The following is a 14813-nucleotide window of genomic DNA, read 5'->3' as shown; positions in this document are numbered from 1 at the left end:
AGTGGAGCTCTTAAAAAAAACTTCTTGGGAAATCCTATAAAAAGATTTCTTTATCTGACATCCAATTAACACAAAGTAATATAAATCTGACAATGATATAATTCATTAAAATAGCCTCTCTGACTTTTAACAGAACAGTCTCGTTTTTAAATAATAGGTTTTATTGTCTGGAATTAAATTCGCATTCGTATATTAATATACGTATTACTAACAACTTTAATTTTAATATTAACTTGATTTAAATCTATTCTTTAATCTAATTTGAATAAAACGCTAAAGCTACATCAAATTACAATCTCTGCAATATTAATATTCTGATTTTGCACTTTAAAAATGTGCTCTTAGTTAATGGAGCTTTATCGCGGTACAAATCATCCTAGCGGCTTTCATCCATCGAGTTCACAAACGCGCTATCTCGACCTGACTGGGTTCGATTAACCCCGAGAGGGTAGTTCGCCGATAAGCCGTGACATACGCAGCAAGGAAAAAAATTGCAATTCCACCAACGCAGTTGACGCGCGAACCTTGTTTCGCAGTACGCTTTTGCAACGTTGTAACGTCATTTTTAGCATGCGGTTTCTGTGCGCCTTGCCATGGTGGTAGCATAATATTTGTACAAAAAAAAGAAAAAACAAAAAAAAATCAACCTCCCTGAACATCGAAATGGAAAATATCTCCTGATTTACGAGCCCTCGGTGTAACCGGCGACTACCTGGGACGTTCGTCATTCTGTCAATGGTACGGCTGCCCCGTGGCGATACTCTTGCATACACAACATTGCATTTAGTTATAAACTCACGAAGTCCAGAATCTAAAGGTGTCAGGTTGCTCGATCAAAGTAGTAAACATATTTTGTGAAAAAAAGATCTTGATCTTTCTGAGAAGAGAGATTCGTAAAAAATAGATGTTGAGATTTTTTTTACAAAATCTAAAAAAATTTTTTTTAAGTTTGAAAAACAATTATTGTTATCTAAGAAAGGCTTTTAAAGCATTTACACTATTTATATACTCGTAATACTAATAAAAAATATTACTTTTGCTAAGAAAAATTAATTTGATACAATATTTTTTTTTTTACATTTTCATGAAAAGTGTTATATAATTTTAATAATTATTATTTTTTTATTATAATAATTATGAAAATAATGTCAAGAAACATGATAGGGTCTCGCAACAATATAACAATAAATTATGAAAATGATATTCACACGTACCATTACTTTCGATCGACAAGAAGATCAGTCATCGTCAAGAATAAATGAGTCTAAGGGCGTCATTTTGCGCCAATCCCTGTTTGCATATATACGATCTCAGACGGCAATTCTCGAAAACGAAAGCCCGCATGTTTCGATGCGCGCCTTCATTAAATCGGTTCTTAACACCTCTCGTGAGGCGCCAGATTGAATCTCGAGAGAAGGAAAAAAAGATATCGAAACGAAAGGGTCAAATATTTATGAGGTGGTTCTACCATCGCGGTCATCGAATATTAATGTATTCTCTTTAAAAAGAAAGATCGATCGACCTGATCTCGACCGGTTTCATCGAATTTAACACGATAGAAGATATAAGACGAGCTAATTGGGACCGCTTGGAAATAAATATATACTTTGAGTTTTTCTCACGGCAATCATATTTCTACGATATTATCATGTTAGATTTAAAAAATGTGTTTATTACACAGAATATTACAGAATTCGTGATCGCTCTTTTAAATCGAGCCAATTTAGAACAATGGAATTATATATTGTACACGTATGTACACTGAACATTTCAACCCATTTACGAATTTATCTTTCAATATCTATAAATGATTGAGTTTTAGAATATTCTATGTAAACAGACATACAATATAAAATTTATACATTGAATTCACGTTCCGCCTGCAAGATCACTTTTGTTAGTCATTAAAAAAAAAAAGAAAAAGAATAGTGCGTTCTCGTTAAAAATGCGGAAACAGGCCAGATGCTGACTTTTGTCTCGTAAAAAGGAGAACTTCCGGTAAGCTTAACTTTCTACATAGCCGCCGGGCTTGTTCGCGAGAAGTTACTTCGGCTCTCGGTATTACGACGGCGGTCTGTTAGCGATAATTTACATGGGATATTGGCGCGATCTAATTCGGGCGCGTTCTGGCAGCCGACGGATGGACGGTCGTGTCACGTTCGATTATATCCAGAAGGACCTACGCTTCGTAGCTGGAGCCTTAAATGAAGTGTTAGTTAACGCGGCGAGCTGTCGATCTAGATTACCTGGTCTAGACGCGATCTCCGCAGAGTGACATTTCCAGCGGTCGTGAAGTGACATCGCGCGCGAGTCGAGAGATTATATTACGCCAAAATTTTTAATTCCAAAGTTATAAAACCGATACTTCTGAAAAGGGTATTCTCATATCTATCATGATTAAAATGGAAAATCAGACACCGCACAATAATATTTTTTTCCCCTACATGCTAATAAGATTTCTCTGTATATTACTAAAAAGAAAATAACGGCATTCTATACATCAAACATACGTACGTAAATGTTGTAGAAAGATTAAATTTATAAAGGTCATAGGTATGTGTGAATTCATAAAACACACAACAATTCTCACAATCAGTTAAGTAGACACTTCTTTGTAGGACAAGTCTTCTGTGAGAAATTATACGAAATTAAATTCGTTGAGACGATTTAAAGGCATTTTGAATAGATAATAATCACTGCAAGTATTACAGAATTATACGCTTTATTCTTCAACTCTGCGACATTCTCTGCGACGGGAGGAACACTTTAACGGTTATTCTGGTTTACTGCCAGCGGCATGAATTAACACTCGACTACGACCACGTTTATCGTCAACAGTGAATCACCGAGACATACGTGTTTCATGAGAAATGTAAACGCGACAATTATTTTGCCACGCCAAATAATCCGACGCTGATTCGTATCATTAAATCGGACAAATATATGACTACAAGTATTGTACTTATATTCGACTGTATAAGAATCTTCAAAAGGCAACATTATACAATTATATTGGGATTTCACCATACAATCAACATAACGTTTTATCTCTTTAATAATAATAAAAACGTCGCTCGTAATTATAAAAATAAAATTTCTATCCCAGAGAAAATAAACGAGCTATTTTTTTTATACCGAATGTTAATTTATTAAAACTTTAAAACTAAAATTAAAGATGTGTACGCTACATGAGACACGTAATTGCTTGAACTTCGCAGAAATATTTCTTTTCCCTTTATGTGCTGTTTGCATATTTTATTACGACACTGCATCAAATTCGAGCAGCACATTTCACTCCTCATTAGCAAAATCGATCATACAAATCGCGACATGTAAACACAAACGCGCGGAATTTTCTGCGAGATCAATCGAACGCCTATGACCGTGCGATTTCTCGTATTCGCAAAGATCGTCTCGCTTCAAAGTAACACGGTCGCAGAGAGGCGGCGTCAAGAGTGAAAAGCGAACCCAGGCGAATATTTTCTCCGAGTTCGTTTGCATTCGTTCTCGTCGACCGGGGACGCAATTTCCACTTTTCAAAGAGCCAGAAGAAATTCCTGCTGATAGGAACGGCGAGTTGGCAAAACCAAATATGTATTTCGCAGCTGCTTTGATCACCTTCGCGGCGAAAACGCCCACAGTAAACGAAAGGAGACCGACGAAAGCTGACGAAAAACGCGAAGGCTTGTACGCCCGCTCTCGTTCCCGACCCCCACGCAATTTTTCTTTCCCTCTCTTTGTTTTTCTTTTTCAAAAACGCGGAATCACACTTTGTGTACATGTACAGGTACATTTGCCTCCCGAAAAGCGATGCGACCCGAATGCGAAGAGGACAGTTTGGTTTTTTTAACTTGCCAGGATTAATTAATGTCGGTCCTTCGTGAAAAATACCGGACCGCCGCTACTTTTAAAAGCGCAGAGGATTCCACGCGACGGAAATAAGGACGAACACGATGCCGTCAGTACCAAGTGATTAAACTTCCCCGCTACGTGTTTGAGCAGGAATAATTAAAACTTTTTCTCTCTCTCCCTCTCTCTCTTTTTCTTTCTTTCCCCTCACGAGCAAAGAATAAAGCGTACCTTGACGAACAGTATGATGTAAAGATGTAATAAAGTAAGCAGGCAAGAAGGTATTTTCGTCTAGTATCCGTAATAGAACGTTAGCGAGAACGCGAAAACGCAATTAGAAAGTCAAATTTTAAATCGGTTGCTTTATTTTAAGAGTGATTATCCGACTCTTATCAAATATGTATTGATATTAAATATAATCCTTATAATAAATTACTAAAACATCAAATTGAGCACATAATATTAAAAGGATTCAAATTGAGCACATAATATTAAAAGGATGCATTTAAGATAATTTAACTTCTTTTTTTACTTAACTTCAATTTAACTTCTTTTTGCAAGAGACAAATATTAATTGGCATATAATACAACTATATTAATGAATTTTTTTTTAATTTAGCCTATGTCGTTTTTATACATATTGTACAAATCAAACATAAATTAGAATAACATAGAATATAACAAGATATTTGCGGGAAATAAATTCGGGTAAAAATTTATGCTCCAGGGTATGTATACTGATAACCCCACACGAAACTCGAACTGTCACGATCATCACGCTGTCGAAAATAAAATGGACACCGGTCGCCGAGAGCATTTTCAGTGAACCATATTACGTCGCTGCTCGCAAATATTCAGCTTGATGGTTGATTGAAGGGTATTCTGCACGCGGCTAAAAATATCCGCGTATTCACGCCAGCGAGCTTACCTAAGCCCGAATAAAAAATCGTTACGTTATTTTGATATAAGATCTATGATCCGCACGATATTCGCTCTTTTTATGCACTCACGCTCGCAAATGTCATACGTGTTGGTCCGCTTCAAATACATGATCAACTGTAATTTTATTTCTTTTTACGCGTATCTGCGAGATATTTCAATTCTACAGAAAAACTATTTTGGAGACAGATTTTTTGGCAAGTTTGTAATGTAGACTAATGACAAAAATACTTAATAAATTTTATATAACACAAAAAAATAATACTGAAAATTATATAAAATATTTCTCGATTGATGCGTTCCGTATCAACAGTAAACATATCTCTATTCCCCCTCTTCCCCAAAAAATATTGATATCAAACAAACCTTTCGGATACATGAGAGCCAAGTCGTGAAATTAATACGTTTACATTGCATCGGATCGTTTTTATATTCCCCATCATCGACACACAAATAAAAAGATCAATGGTTAGTTGCAATATATTTGAACAAATATCGTTTTCAAACAAGGCTCATGCAGAAGATAAATGGTCCAAGTTTTAATAGCATCCAAATAGCCGTCGGTGTCCACAGGGAAAATCCGAATTTATGAACCTCCAGAAGAATTTAATTTATTTAAATTTCAGACTGGTAAGCCAGGTTTAAATCCTGATTTACCACATGGCTTTTCTTGTTACGTGTACATGCGCATTTACTGCCTAGGCTTAAGAGAACTGTTATCACAAGTGCCTTTACGCAATTTTTTATGCACGCATAAGCATAGAAAAACCGATAAGCCATAATATGTATTGTGTTACAAAAAAAGCTAATTAAAAAAATAGTCAAAGTTTTTGTAACTTAATCTACCTTTTATTTATGTACATCTAGTGATTTCACGTATATAATAATTCAGAAAATACATCCATATGTAACTGTTTGCTAGAAATAAATCTTTGTGGAATCAAGAAATTATGAAAATAGATGTACATATAAAGCGTGCCATGTGTTATACAAAGAAAAGAATATATTACCAACATCTTATCTCGTAAATTCTTTTTCACAAAAGATAAATCTTCAATTTTATTCTTTTTCTTTTTTTTTATTTACTACTTTTTCTCATCAACTAATGTTTAAAACGCTAGCTAATCGAATTCGAAGAGGAAAAGTATTATGCGTATACAGCATAAGGTAATAAAAAACCTATAACGGTATAGATCGCTGAATTATCTGAAAACTTCCGTGATCGGGTCGTAGTTCAAGCGTTGGGAAAACACGCTCCAAGCACAAACCCATTAATCATCGAAGTAGGAGGCACCGATGACTGATGAGATACTTAACTTAACTCGCATCTAGGTGGGTCGAAGATCACTAACGCTTAAAAAGAAGAATCGATCGACTCCGTTTCCAACAATGGAGCTTATACATCCGCATACATCATCCAACCTGAATGATTCTAGATATTCATTTAATATACACAGAAGAAAATACGAATGATAAAATGAATTAAAAATTTGTCACATGAAAGAGTAATTCTAAAAAATTTTTAATCTTGTAAAGTTTCTATATAATTCATGCTTAGGTTCCTAGATTGCTCAAGATTGCGTAAGGTTAGAAACAAAAGTAAATATGTAGCAAACGTTTTTTCTATTTTTAAATAAATTTAAATTTTGTGACTAAGATCGATAACTGATAAGATATGTAACTCGCATCTGGGGTCGGAGATCACACTTAAAAAGCTACATATATAAGGGCTATCTTTTACTCCTATCTTTGTATCTATGTTCTACTCGAAACGCTTTCGGTACTTCTATCGCTGGGAAGAATACCGAGTATTTGTATCGCGATAAACTTTCCTCAGAAAAGATTTAACGCGTTATACGCGTGGACGGCGAGGTTTATTCATCCCGCTCTCTCTTCGTCTCTCTTTCTGCGAAGTTAAGTAATTGGAAGGCCCGGTTCTAGTGATTTATCACCGGCTTCTTGACGCACGAAAGGACGCACAGGGTTAGAGAGGAGGCTGGCGTCTCAAGCGGAGATTGTTGCCGCGTTGACCAATGATCGATCGTTCCGATAGGTGCAACGCTATTGTGTGCAGCCGTATGTTGCTCGGTCCCCGCACCGAATTAAGTGATTTCCGCGAGAAAAATTGCGAGTCAAATTTACCGAGACTTATCGTTTTACTATAAGAATATCTCACTCGGCGGTCTTGTTACATCGAAACATTCTAGTCTGTCGTGATTTCAGGCCAGAACGATATTAAGAAATTGCGCAGGGAGAACGAACAGCTACGTAGAGAAATTTGGAGTCTCAGGGATGAGTACGACAAACTTGAGGATATTTTGAAGAAACAGAAGAGCCGCAGCGAAAGCGAAGAGGTTGGCAGTTTAAATTTTAATTATGTGATGCTGTTAATAATTTACAATAAAATTAATAAAACATAATAATAACACTATAATAAATAACAACAAAAAATCTCTTGTTCGTCCCTACATGCTTTTTGTAAAAATGTTAACGAACTAATAAAAACATAATATTGCTGCATTCGATATAATCATCGCGATAATGATATTGGAATCTACCGCAAATTACAGGATCGCTCCGAGGAGGATGACGGCTTGCAGTCGGACTTTTCCTGCGAGGAGGAAGACGAGGAGGAGTACGAAGATAACGAGAAGACGGTCAAGGACTTCAACCAAGAAGAACAGCTAGAAAACGCGGAGAATCAGAAGATCTCTTCCGAAAAGATGAGTAGCAATGTGCATCGACTTCACGTGGAGTTCGACGATCTGTCGGTTGTCGACGAGGAGGAGGAACTGAAGAGAGATAAGGAGAAGGAGGCGACATCGGAGAAGAGCCAGGAAAACGAGGCCGTCGGGCATCCACCCCCGCCAATTCTCGGTCCCCGGCAACTTCACGATAACATCCCGTTTTATCCGGCCACGTACGAGCCGACGAGTGGTTTCAGCGGAACCAGTTATTACACCGAATGCCCGTTCCCGAGTGCGGTGGATTTAATGCTATCCACGGATACGTCCGCATTATTGGCTTCACCATACTCCGGATTACAGTCTGATCCATTGATCCCGCTGGCCAACCTAGACGCCGAGGGTCTGGAAGTGGCCGATTCGATGCTACCTCAAATTCACCTCCCGCCGGTCGGTTGGCAGAACGACATCTCTCAAAAACATGTCCCTACTTATATGAGTAGCGTCGCTACTGCACAATCAACAACAGGAACAGAAAAGCAAGATTCGCACCCAATAATAGTTTCCTCGTTGGGAAGCTCGGTGCCACTGTCAAATACTTTCAGCTTCTTGAGGAGGAGGAACGCAACGAGGCGCCCCACGAAACCTAATGAAGCATCAGCTTTTCAAGATTCGCGAGCACAGTTTTCGTGTTTCGAAGAAGCAATCGGTAGAAATGTCTGGAATGTGGATTCACCTGGATCTACCATGATAAATGGAGAAAAGGATATTCAACAAATTGAGATGGTCGAGACCACCACAATGCCTAAACACTTCTTCTCGCCACAGCCTTTTACATTAAAAAAACAAGAGGAAGAATCACCTACTGCCAGTATAAGTCATTTTGGAACCGGAACCAGTTCGAGTAGCGGCAAAACAGCTTCCACAGTCATTTCTAGGACTAATCCTTTCGTAGGATTAAAAGGTTCGGCGGACATTTATGTAAACGGTGCAATACCTTGCGAAGACGGTTCGAGAGATAAAAATGATCCAAAGACATTTTTGAGTATAGATAATCTACTAATTAAAGATGGCAGAAGTATTTTGGGTAATCAGTTGACGAAATCGGTGTCTTGCCAAGATCTTTCAAGTGATTCTCAAAGTATTGCGCAAAAACTGAATCATGTTGAGTCTCAGACGCTCACAAAAAGCGAGAATACTCTGGACAATATAAGTGGTTCCTCCAGTAAACCATATAAGAGTCATCTAAACGTGACATTAAAGATACCACGAGCCGAGCAAGCACCGAGTCCAGAGACACCAGAAGTACCCAACTTACCCTCAATAGATTACCGTCTCCTTAGAAATCCTTTTCTAAGAAACTTTGACAAGATCTGTCCCAACTATCAGGTAAAACCAAACCCTCCTCTCGCCAAGACGCCGCTCTCTATTCAAGTAAACGATGATGGCCTCGCTTATCCTATGTCAGGTTACAATCGAGGAGTTCACCTTAACGAGAGATTTCGAGCTGCACACTTGCCGGATCAGAGTCGACTGCTGATACCTAGCGACCAATTGATGAACGGCAAGCAGGATATTCAAGTGACTTCCTTCGAGAGACCGAGTCCTTGTACCTTGATACCTTCCACGCCTTACGATCTTACGAGCTTGAGGAGGTTAAACGCAAATCGATATTTGCAGAATCAAAATTTATATCAGAACGTTCCCTTCGCATCGCGAGGACCTAGTCAATTTTATTCTCAGAGATATGGAATGATGTACTGCGATAACGTTACGAAGGTACCAGCGCAAACGCAGACGTCGATTGACGGCGACTCGCATCATGAGGACGAGGAAACAATTAGCGCGCCGAATTCGCCAAATGGACAGAGACGAAAAAGGATCATGAAGAAAGACAAATCTTTAATTAAGGAACAAAAACCGTTATCACCGATAACACAAAGAAAATTGAAGAAACAGATCAGCGCCACGTCGACAGATACGCTCGATTCGCCCGCAAAAGTGACGCGAAAGAAACCGAGGAGATTGAGCACGATGCCACTTGACGCGCAAGAGAACAAGAACGAAAGTAGATCGTCGTCTTCGGGACAGGACTCGCCACGTAAAGATCAAAATCGAAGAATGTCTGTCATCAATGCTAAAAGACGATCGTCTCAAGTATCATTGAAAACCTTGAGGGGTGGCAGTGTTGACGTCAAAGACAAGGTCGCGGATGATACCGCGTTGAATTCGGAACGGGAAAGAACAAACTCGATCAGTAGTCGGGAAATTACTAACGTGAAAACTCGCAAGACTAGTACTAGTAGTGGTAATGTGCCATGGTGCGCGTGTTGGGGGAATGGTTGCATTTAATCAAAGCTGCATATTCAATCCCATTCAGAGATGACTATAACAAAAAAAAAAAAATAGAGTGAATACAAAAACGAGAAGCGTTAGCTAATTTTAATCTCAAAGTATTAAATATCAATAGCAATTACTTAATTAATGCATTAACTATACAAACATTGTCAATTATTTTTGACGATTTATTTGTAAAATTAATTTCTTTGAAAAGAAATTACCGAATTAATCTATATGCTTACTTAGAACAATTTAAAAAAATATTAAATCATGTACTTTCAAATCAGTGATATTTTTCGAAATCGAAAAACTAATGCGTCATATGCCCATTGATTTATTCACATCACCGATACCACATGAATATCTCAGTAGTATGATCTCATATGCATCTCACAAAATGTTAAATGAGAAGCTATCGCTTAAACTAGATGCGGTGGCCTTTATTTATTTAAGACAGCTGCGATTTGTGTCAACAGCGAGATTCTTGCTACTTTCTAGTTCTCGAGTCGAGAGAGGGCCAGCTCGACTGAATAATTCGAAGGGCAAATACCAAAGGGAAATGCTGATGGGCCGCGGAATGAATTCAGGAAGGAAGACCTTAACTTCCTAGTGTAAGGGAACCGCTATTGTAGCCAGTAACGCAGGTCGTAAAACAAGCACAGACAGCGGTACTGTGGTGTTACTAACGCTGTCACAACGGGATGACAGTTGTATCTAAACTAGTTCTGCCAAGAGGCCAGGAAGACAAGCCTGCATCCGCTCTTAAGGCAAATTTATACTGGGGTTAGCAAGCGCAAGCTTGTCTTAAGCACGCATGCGAATAATAGTATACATTCTCGAATTATATAACTCCTAGTGGCGATTATCTACGATTAGATTTCTCAAACAATACAATTTAAAGTATACTTAAATACATACTTTTAAACTGTTACATTGTTATGTTTTATATTAATTAGATCTTGTTTCAAACATGTACGTAATTTAAAATCAAAACAATTTATTGTAAAAACTTTTGTTACAACAGATGTTGTTTACCGTTAATTATCGTGCGTTAATTATTAGTTATAAAAGTATTATTTTATTGTATACATATACAATGCCGTTAAACTAAACAAAATACTATACAAAATATCATTTCTAGGCACCCATTATAATTATCTATTTTCTTGCATTTCAATATTTTTGTTTATTTTTAAAAAACTATAAAAAGAGATTATATTAATATATGTAGAAATAAGTATTCCATGCATTTATAGTAGACTAATTTTTAAAATAATAAATGATCAGACGGTAAATGTACAAATAACTGCATGCTACATTAGACATAGTACAGTACAGATTTGTATATATATTTGTATATTTTGTTAATTTATATTGATATATTCAATGTATTTAGTGTAAAGTTAATATTTGTAATATTTTAAATTTATAAATATCACTGTCAAAAAGAGTCTAGAACAATTCTTAGTGTGTTTTAATAATGCATTGTACTTTTATACTTTGCACGTTTTAATTAAAATACAACATCGATGTATTTTGTATTCAAGTAAATAATGACTTTGTATACCTCTAATGACCATTAGGTAATAATACTTTCCAACCGTCCTCACATTATATCCCTGCGTATCATCGATTATCCGGTTGCGTGAAATTTATTAATGGCCCAAGGAGTACAAGGAAAACTTAGCGGCAAAGTTCCCTTCGCGGAATCTTCTCCACGCCGTTATTCGTCGTTCAATTACGCGCGAAAATGAAGAGAGAAGGATACGAAAAACGAGAGACACCGTCAGCATGCACTTCAGATTTTATGAGACTCTCTAGAAAAACGTAATTAAAATTCTGTATAAATAAGATAATTATTTTTTCACATTGTAAAATAATATTTACGTAAAATTGTCTTCATGTGACCCTCGTGTTCGATTTGGTTCTCTATTCTTGCACTTGGCAAGAAAATATAATCAACAAATCTTACAGTGCGTAATTCTTTTTTTTTTACTTTAAAATTACTCTAAGATTTATATATTTTGCAAACTTTTTTTAAAATTATTTTTGTTAAAAGATATATAAAAAATTATTAATTTGTGAAGTCAAAACTGGCTAATTTTTTAGACAAGAAAAACTATTTCTTAGCAGGAATATTTTAGCAACGAAGATGTACCAGAATAATATTATCCAACACTACAAGCACTCATCCCACATTTCGCTAATCGCTGCTGCAACATCTGGCAATATTTTTAGCGCACTTGCGAGAAGCACGCGGAAGTATCAACCTCTTAAATTACCGTGAGCGTGATTCGTATTCTCGGGCATTGCAACTAAAAGCAAATTTAAATAAAAAATGTTGGAAGATATTCGCGAGTAGATCTTTGTGAGAAGCTGGGAAGAGCTGGTTGGAGAGTCGCGTACAACGAATGTCAGTGAGGGCGGTGAGGAAGGTTGCCGGTGCAATTAAAATGCAAATCGTCCCTTTTCCCGCGGCCTGTCCGCTAGACCATCTTTCCAGGAGGTCCCTGGTCCTCTCGCGTCCTCGCAACTCTACACCATAATGGTAACGCCGTCGCCGATTAACTTGGAACTAGTTTAGGAACGACTCGACTCGGCTCGGCTCCGCTCGGCTGCGCGAAGTCACACAAGGAGCGAGAACAAGACGTGATCTTTCGCTTGGTCTCTCTCGCAAAGTGCCACGTAAATGGAAGATGGTACGTTAATACGGTCTAACATCATTTGCAAATGTCACTACGAAACGTGCTCTCGGCATCCAATGCGAGGTAGGACAGAGAAAGAGAGAGAAGGAGAAAAAGAGAGAGAGAGACGCGCTTCGTCTTATCGTAGGAGAAACAGGCCTCCCATATTACAGCGAATATGGAAATTATAACAGAGACTTCTACGATTGTTTTAATATTATATACTGAAAATTTTAATGGTTTATCTGTATGCATTCATGTAGGCGAACTCGTAGGATGTGATTAAGAAATTCAGTAATGAATATTGTTTACAGTAAAAAGAAAGTCAAAGTATAAGCAAGCAAATATTACTTATTTTCTTCGATATATATTGATTATAAAAAAATTGATAAATTATACATTTCTGTAATATATCCCATCTTTTTAATTAATTCATTTATTTGCTAGAAATAAAATTTCTTTTCGCCGTATTTAAATAAAGATTCATTTCCAAATAAAATTATATCCAACAATAAATTTTGAAGTATCTTTTTCTTAGTGTAATTTCCTAAAATTAAAGTACCTTTAATTGAGAAAGTCATTACATTTTTAATCCACATTTGTTCGTTAATTGTTCTCAAATGGATATATCACTTCATAACGTTAAAAATATTTTATATATTTATCATTTTACTTATAAATACATATCTTATAATACAAACTATATAAATATATATTCAAAATTTTTATATTTTCATATTTAAAAAATTATTAGTTTAGAAACTTCTATTTTTTATACTACAGTATTTAGAATTTTTTCAATATTTTTTAAAAATTTGATCAAAATAAAAGAGAATAATTAGGCGTGAAAGTTTTATTTCATATTTCTCGCGCTCTGCTCACAAACAAATCGTTACGGAGACGAGTATGCAGATTAATCGCGAGACAGCGGCAATATCGCTGTCATCTGTCTGCAAAATAACTGAGGAATGCGGACAGGCCGGAAGTAACATCGCATTGTCTTCGTGGAAATAGCGCGGAACAAGATGGAAGAGACAGTACCTTAATGGCCTGATTTCATTTGCAAATGTCATCAGGAATTTTCACTTCACCCGGCGATGGAAACGTCTCGCGTTTCTCATGCGAGATGATAAGCATAATAATATGCAGTGACATAATTCCTGCTAACGCACGCTACTTAATTAATTATGCGACAGAGCAGCTTTTGCTCGAGTTCAATTTGCAGATTACAAAATACTACATTAATTCCTAACATATGCAAGTATGCCTACGAAAATAACAATTAGAACACGTAATAACGAATCAAACTCACCCTAAAAATATGACAATATATTAAAAGACAATTTCGAAATCTTGAAGTTTTCTAAAGGTACATTACACATAAAAATTGGTACAAAGAGATTTGTTTTTAGTTTTTGCAAATTTATCAATTGTCTTTACTACGAAAACTCAATTTTTCATAATTTTTAATGTAAAGAAGAAAAATGTAACTTCTGAAAAGCATGTCTAATTTCGGCGACTACATAAAAGCGTATCTTTATTTGTGCGTATCTCATGTATCGTGGAAGCCAATTAAAGACCGATTGTCGAGCAAGTATTCATAAATATAAAATGTGGGACGTGATTATCCGCTGTTAACTCGTTAAGATAATAAGCTTTAATTATGCATTTCGTAAACTTACTGTGAATGCCGTTTGTGTATTATCAGGTCATTGACAGCAGGCCAACTAAATTTTTGTAAAAAAAAACCTGCCAAACGATTCATGGTTCCAAAAAATCAACGTATGCAATACGATGTCTTATCACATTAATCACGTGAATTACACTCGATAATATTGTCGAGAAAAGTGCATGTATAAAATTCATGTAATAGTTTTCGATGAAAGGATACGACAAAAGAACTTGGCAACGATATAGCAATATGTCTCACTCAGTTCCTGAAACTTTGCGGAGAAAAAAATATCAGGGACACGATCGGCATGAGTTTCGCTCAAAAGAAATTTCCGTCTTTCAAATTCACGAAAGCTCTCACAAGAGTCCGCGAATCCGTCTCTATCCTCGCTGTTTCCCGTCGCTTTGCATTATGAACTTTCACGAAAGTTTCGTGAGCCTTTAACTTGAACATTGCGAATCCTTCGCCTCGGCGGAAATTTCACGCAAGTTCCATTATATTTTGCGCAATTTTACGATTATGTTTCCGTAGTAATCATTTCTTATTGCTGAACTTTCTAAATTTAAAAATAACAGACTCTTTATGCATGCGTAAAGTTTAGATGAAAATTCTCAGTCGGACTTATAAATTGATATAAAATTATGT

At 36.5% G+C, this 14813-nt stretch overlaps 2 protein-coding genes across 5 annotated transcripts in view; one reads left to right on the top strand and one right to left on the bottom strand.

The window, feature by feature from the left end:
- The window catches only part of LOC105196904, a 35417-nt gene extending 24383 nt beyond the window's left edge, over positions 1-11034 (top strand). For all 3 annotated transcript variants that reach the window (XM_011163056.3, XM_011163058.3, XM_039459058.1), the window contains 2 exons: positions 7012-7142; positions 7359-11034. In XM_011163056.3, the coding sequence (XP_011161358.2) occupies positions 7012-7142; positions 7359-9824 (2597 nt within the window). In that variant the 3' untranslated portion in view covers positions 9825-11034. The remainder of the gene's footprint in view (positions 1-7011; positions 7143-7358) is intronic.
- LOC105196903 (tyrosine-protein kinase transmembrane receptor Ror) overlaps positions 1-14813 on the bottom strand; it is a 254193-nt gene that overhangs the window by 195764 nt on the left and 43616 nt on the right. The gene's annotated exons all lie outside the window — the stretch shown is intronic.

Source organism: Solenopsis invicta, chromosome 16 (genome assembly GCF_016802725.1).
Source record: "Solenopsis invicta isolate M01_SB chromosome 16, UNIL_Sinv_3.0, whole genome shotgun sequence".
NCBI classification, from domain to species: Eukaryota; Metazoa; Arthropoda; class Insecta; order Hymenoptera; family Formicidae; genus Solenopsis; species Solenopsis invicta.
The sequence above is the reverse complement of the archived record's forward strand: the minus strand, read 5'-3'. Positions and strand labels throughout refer to the sequence as shown.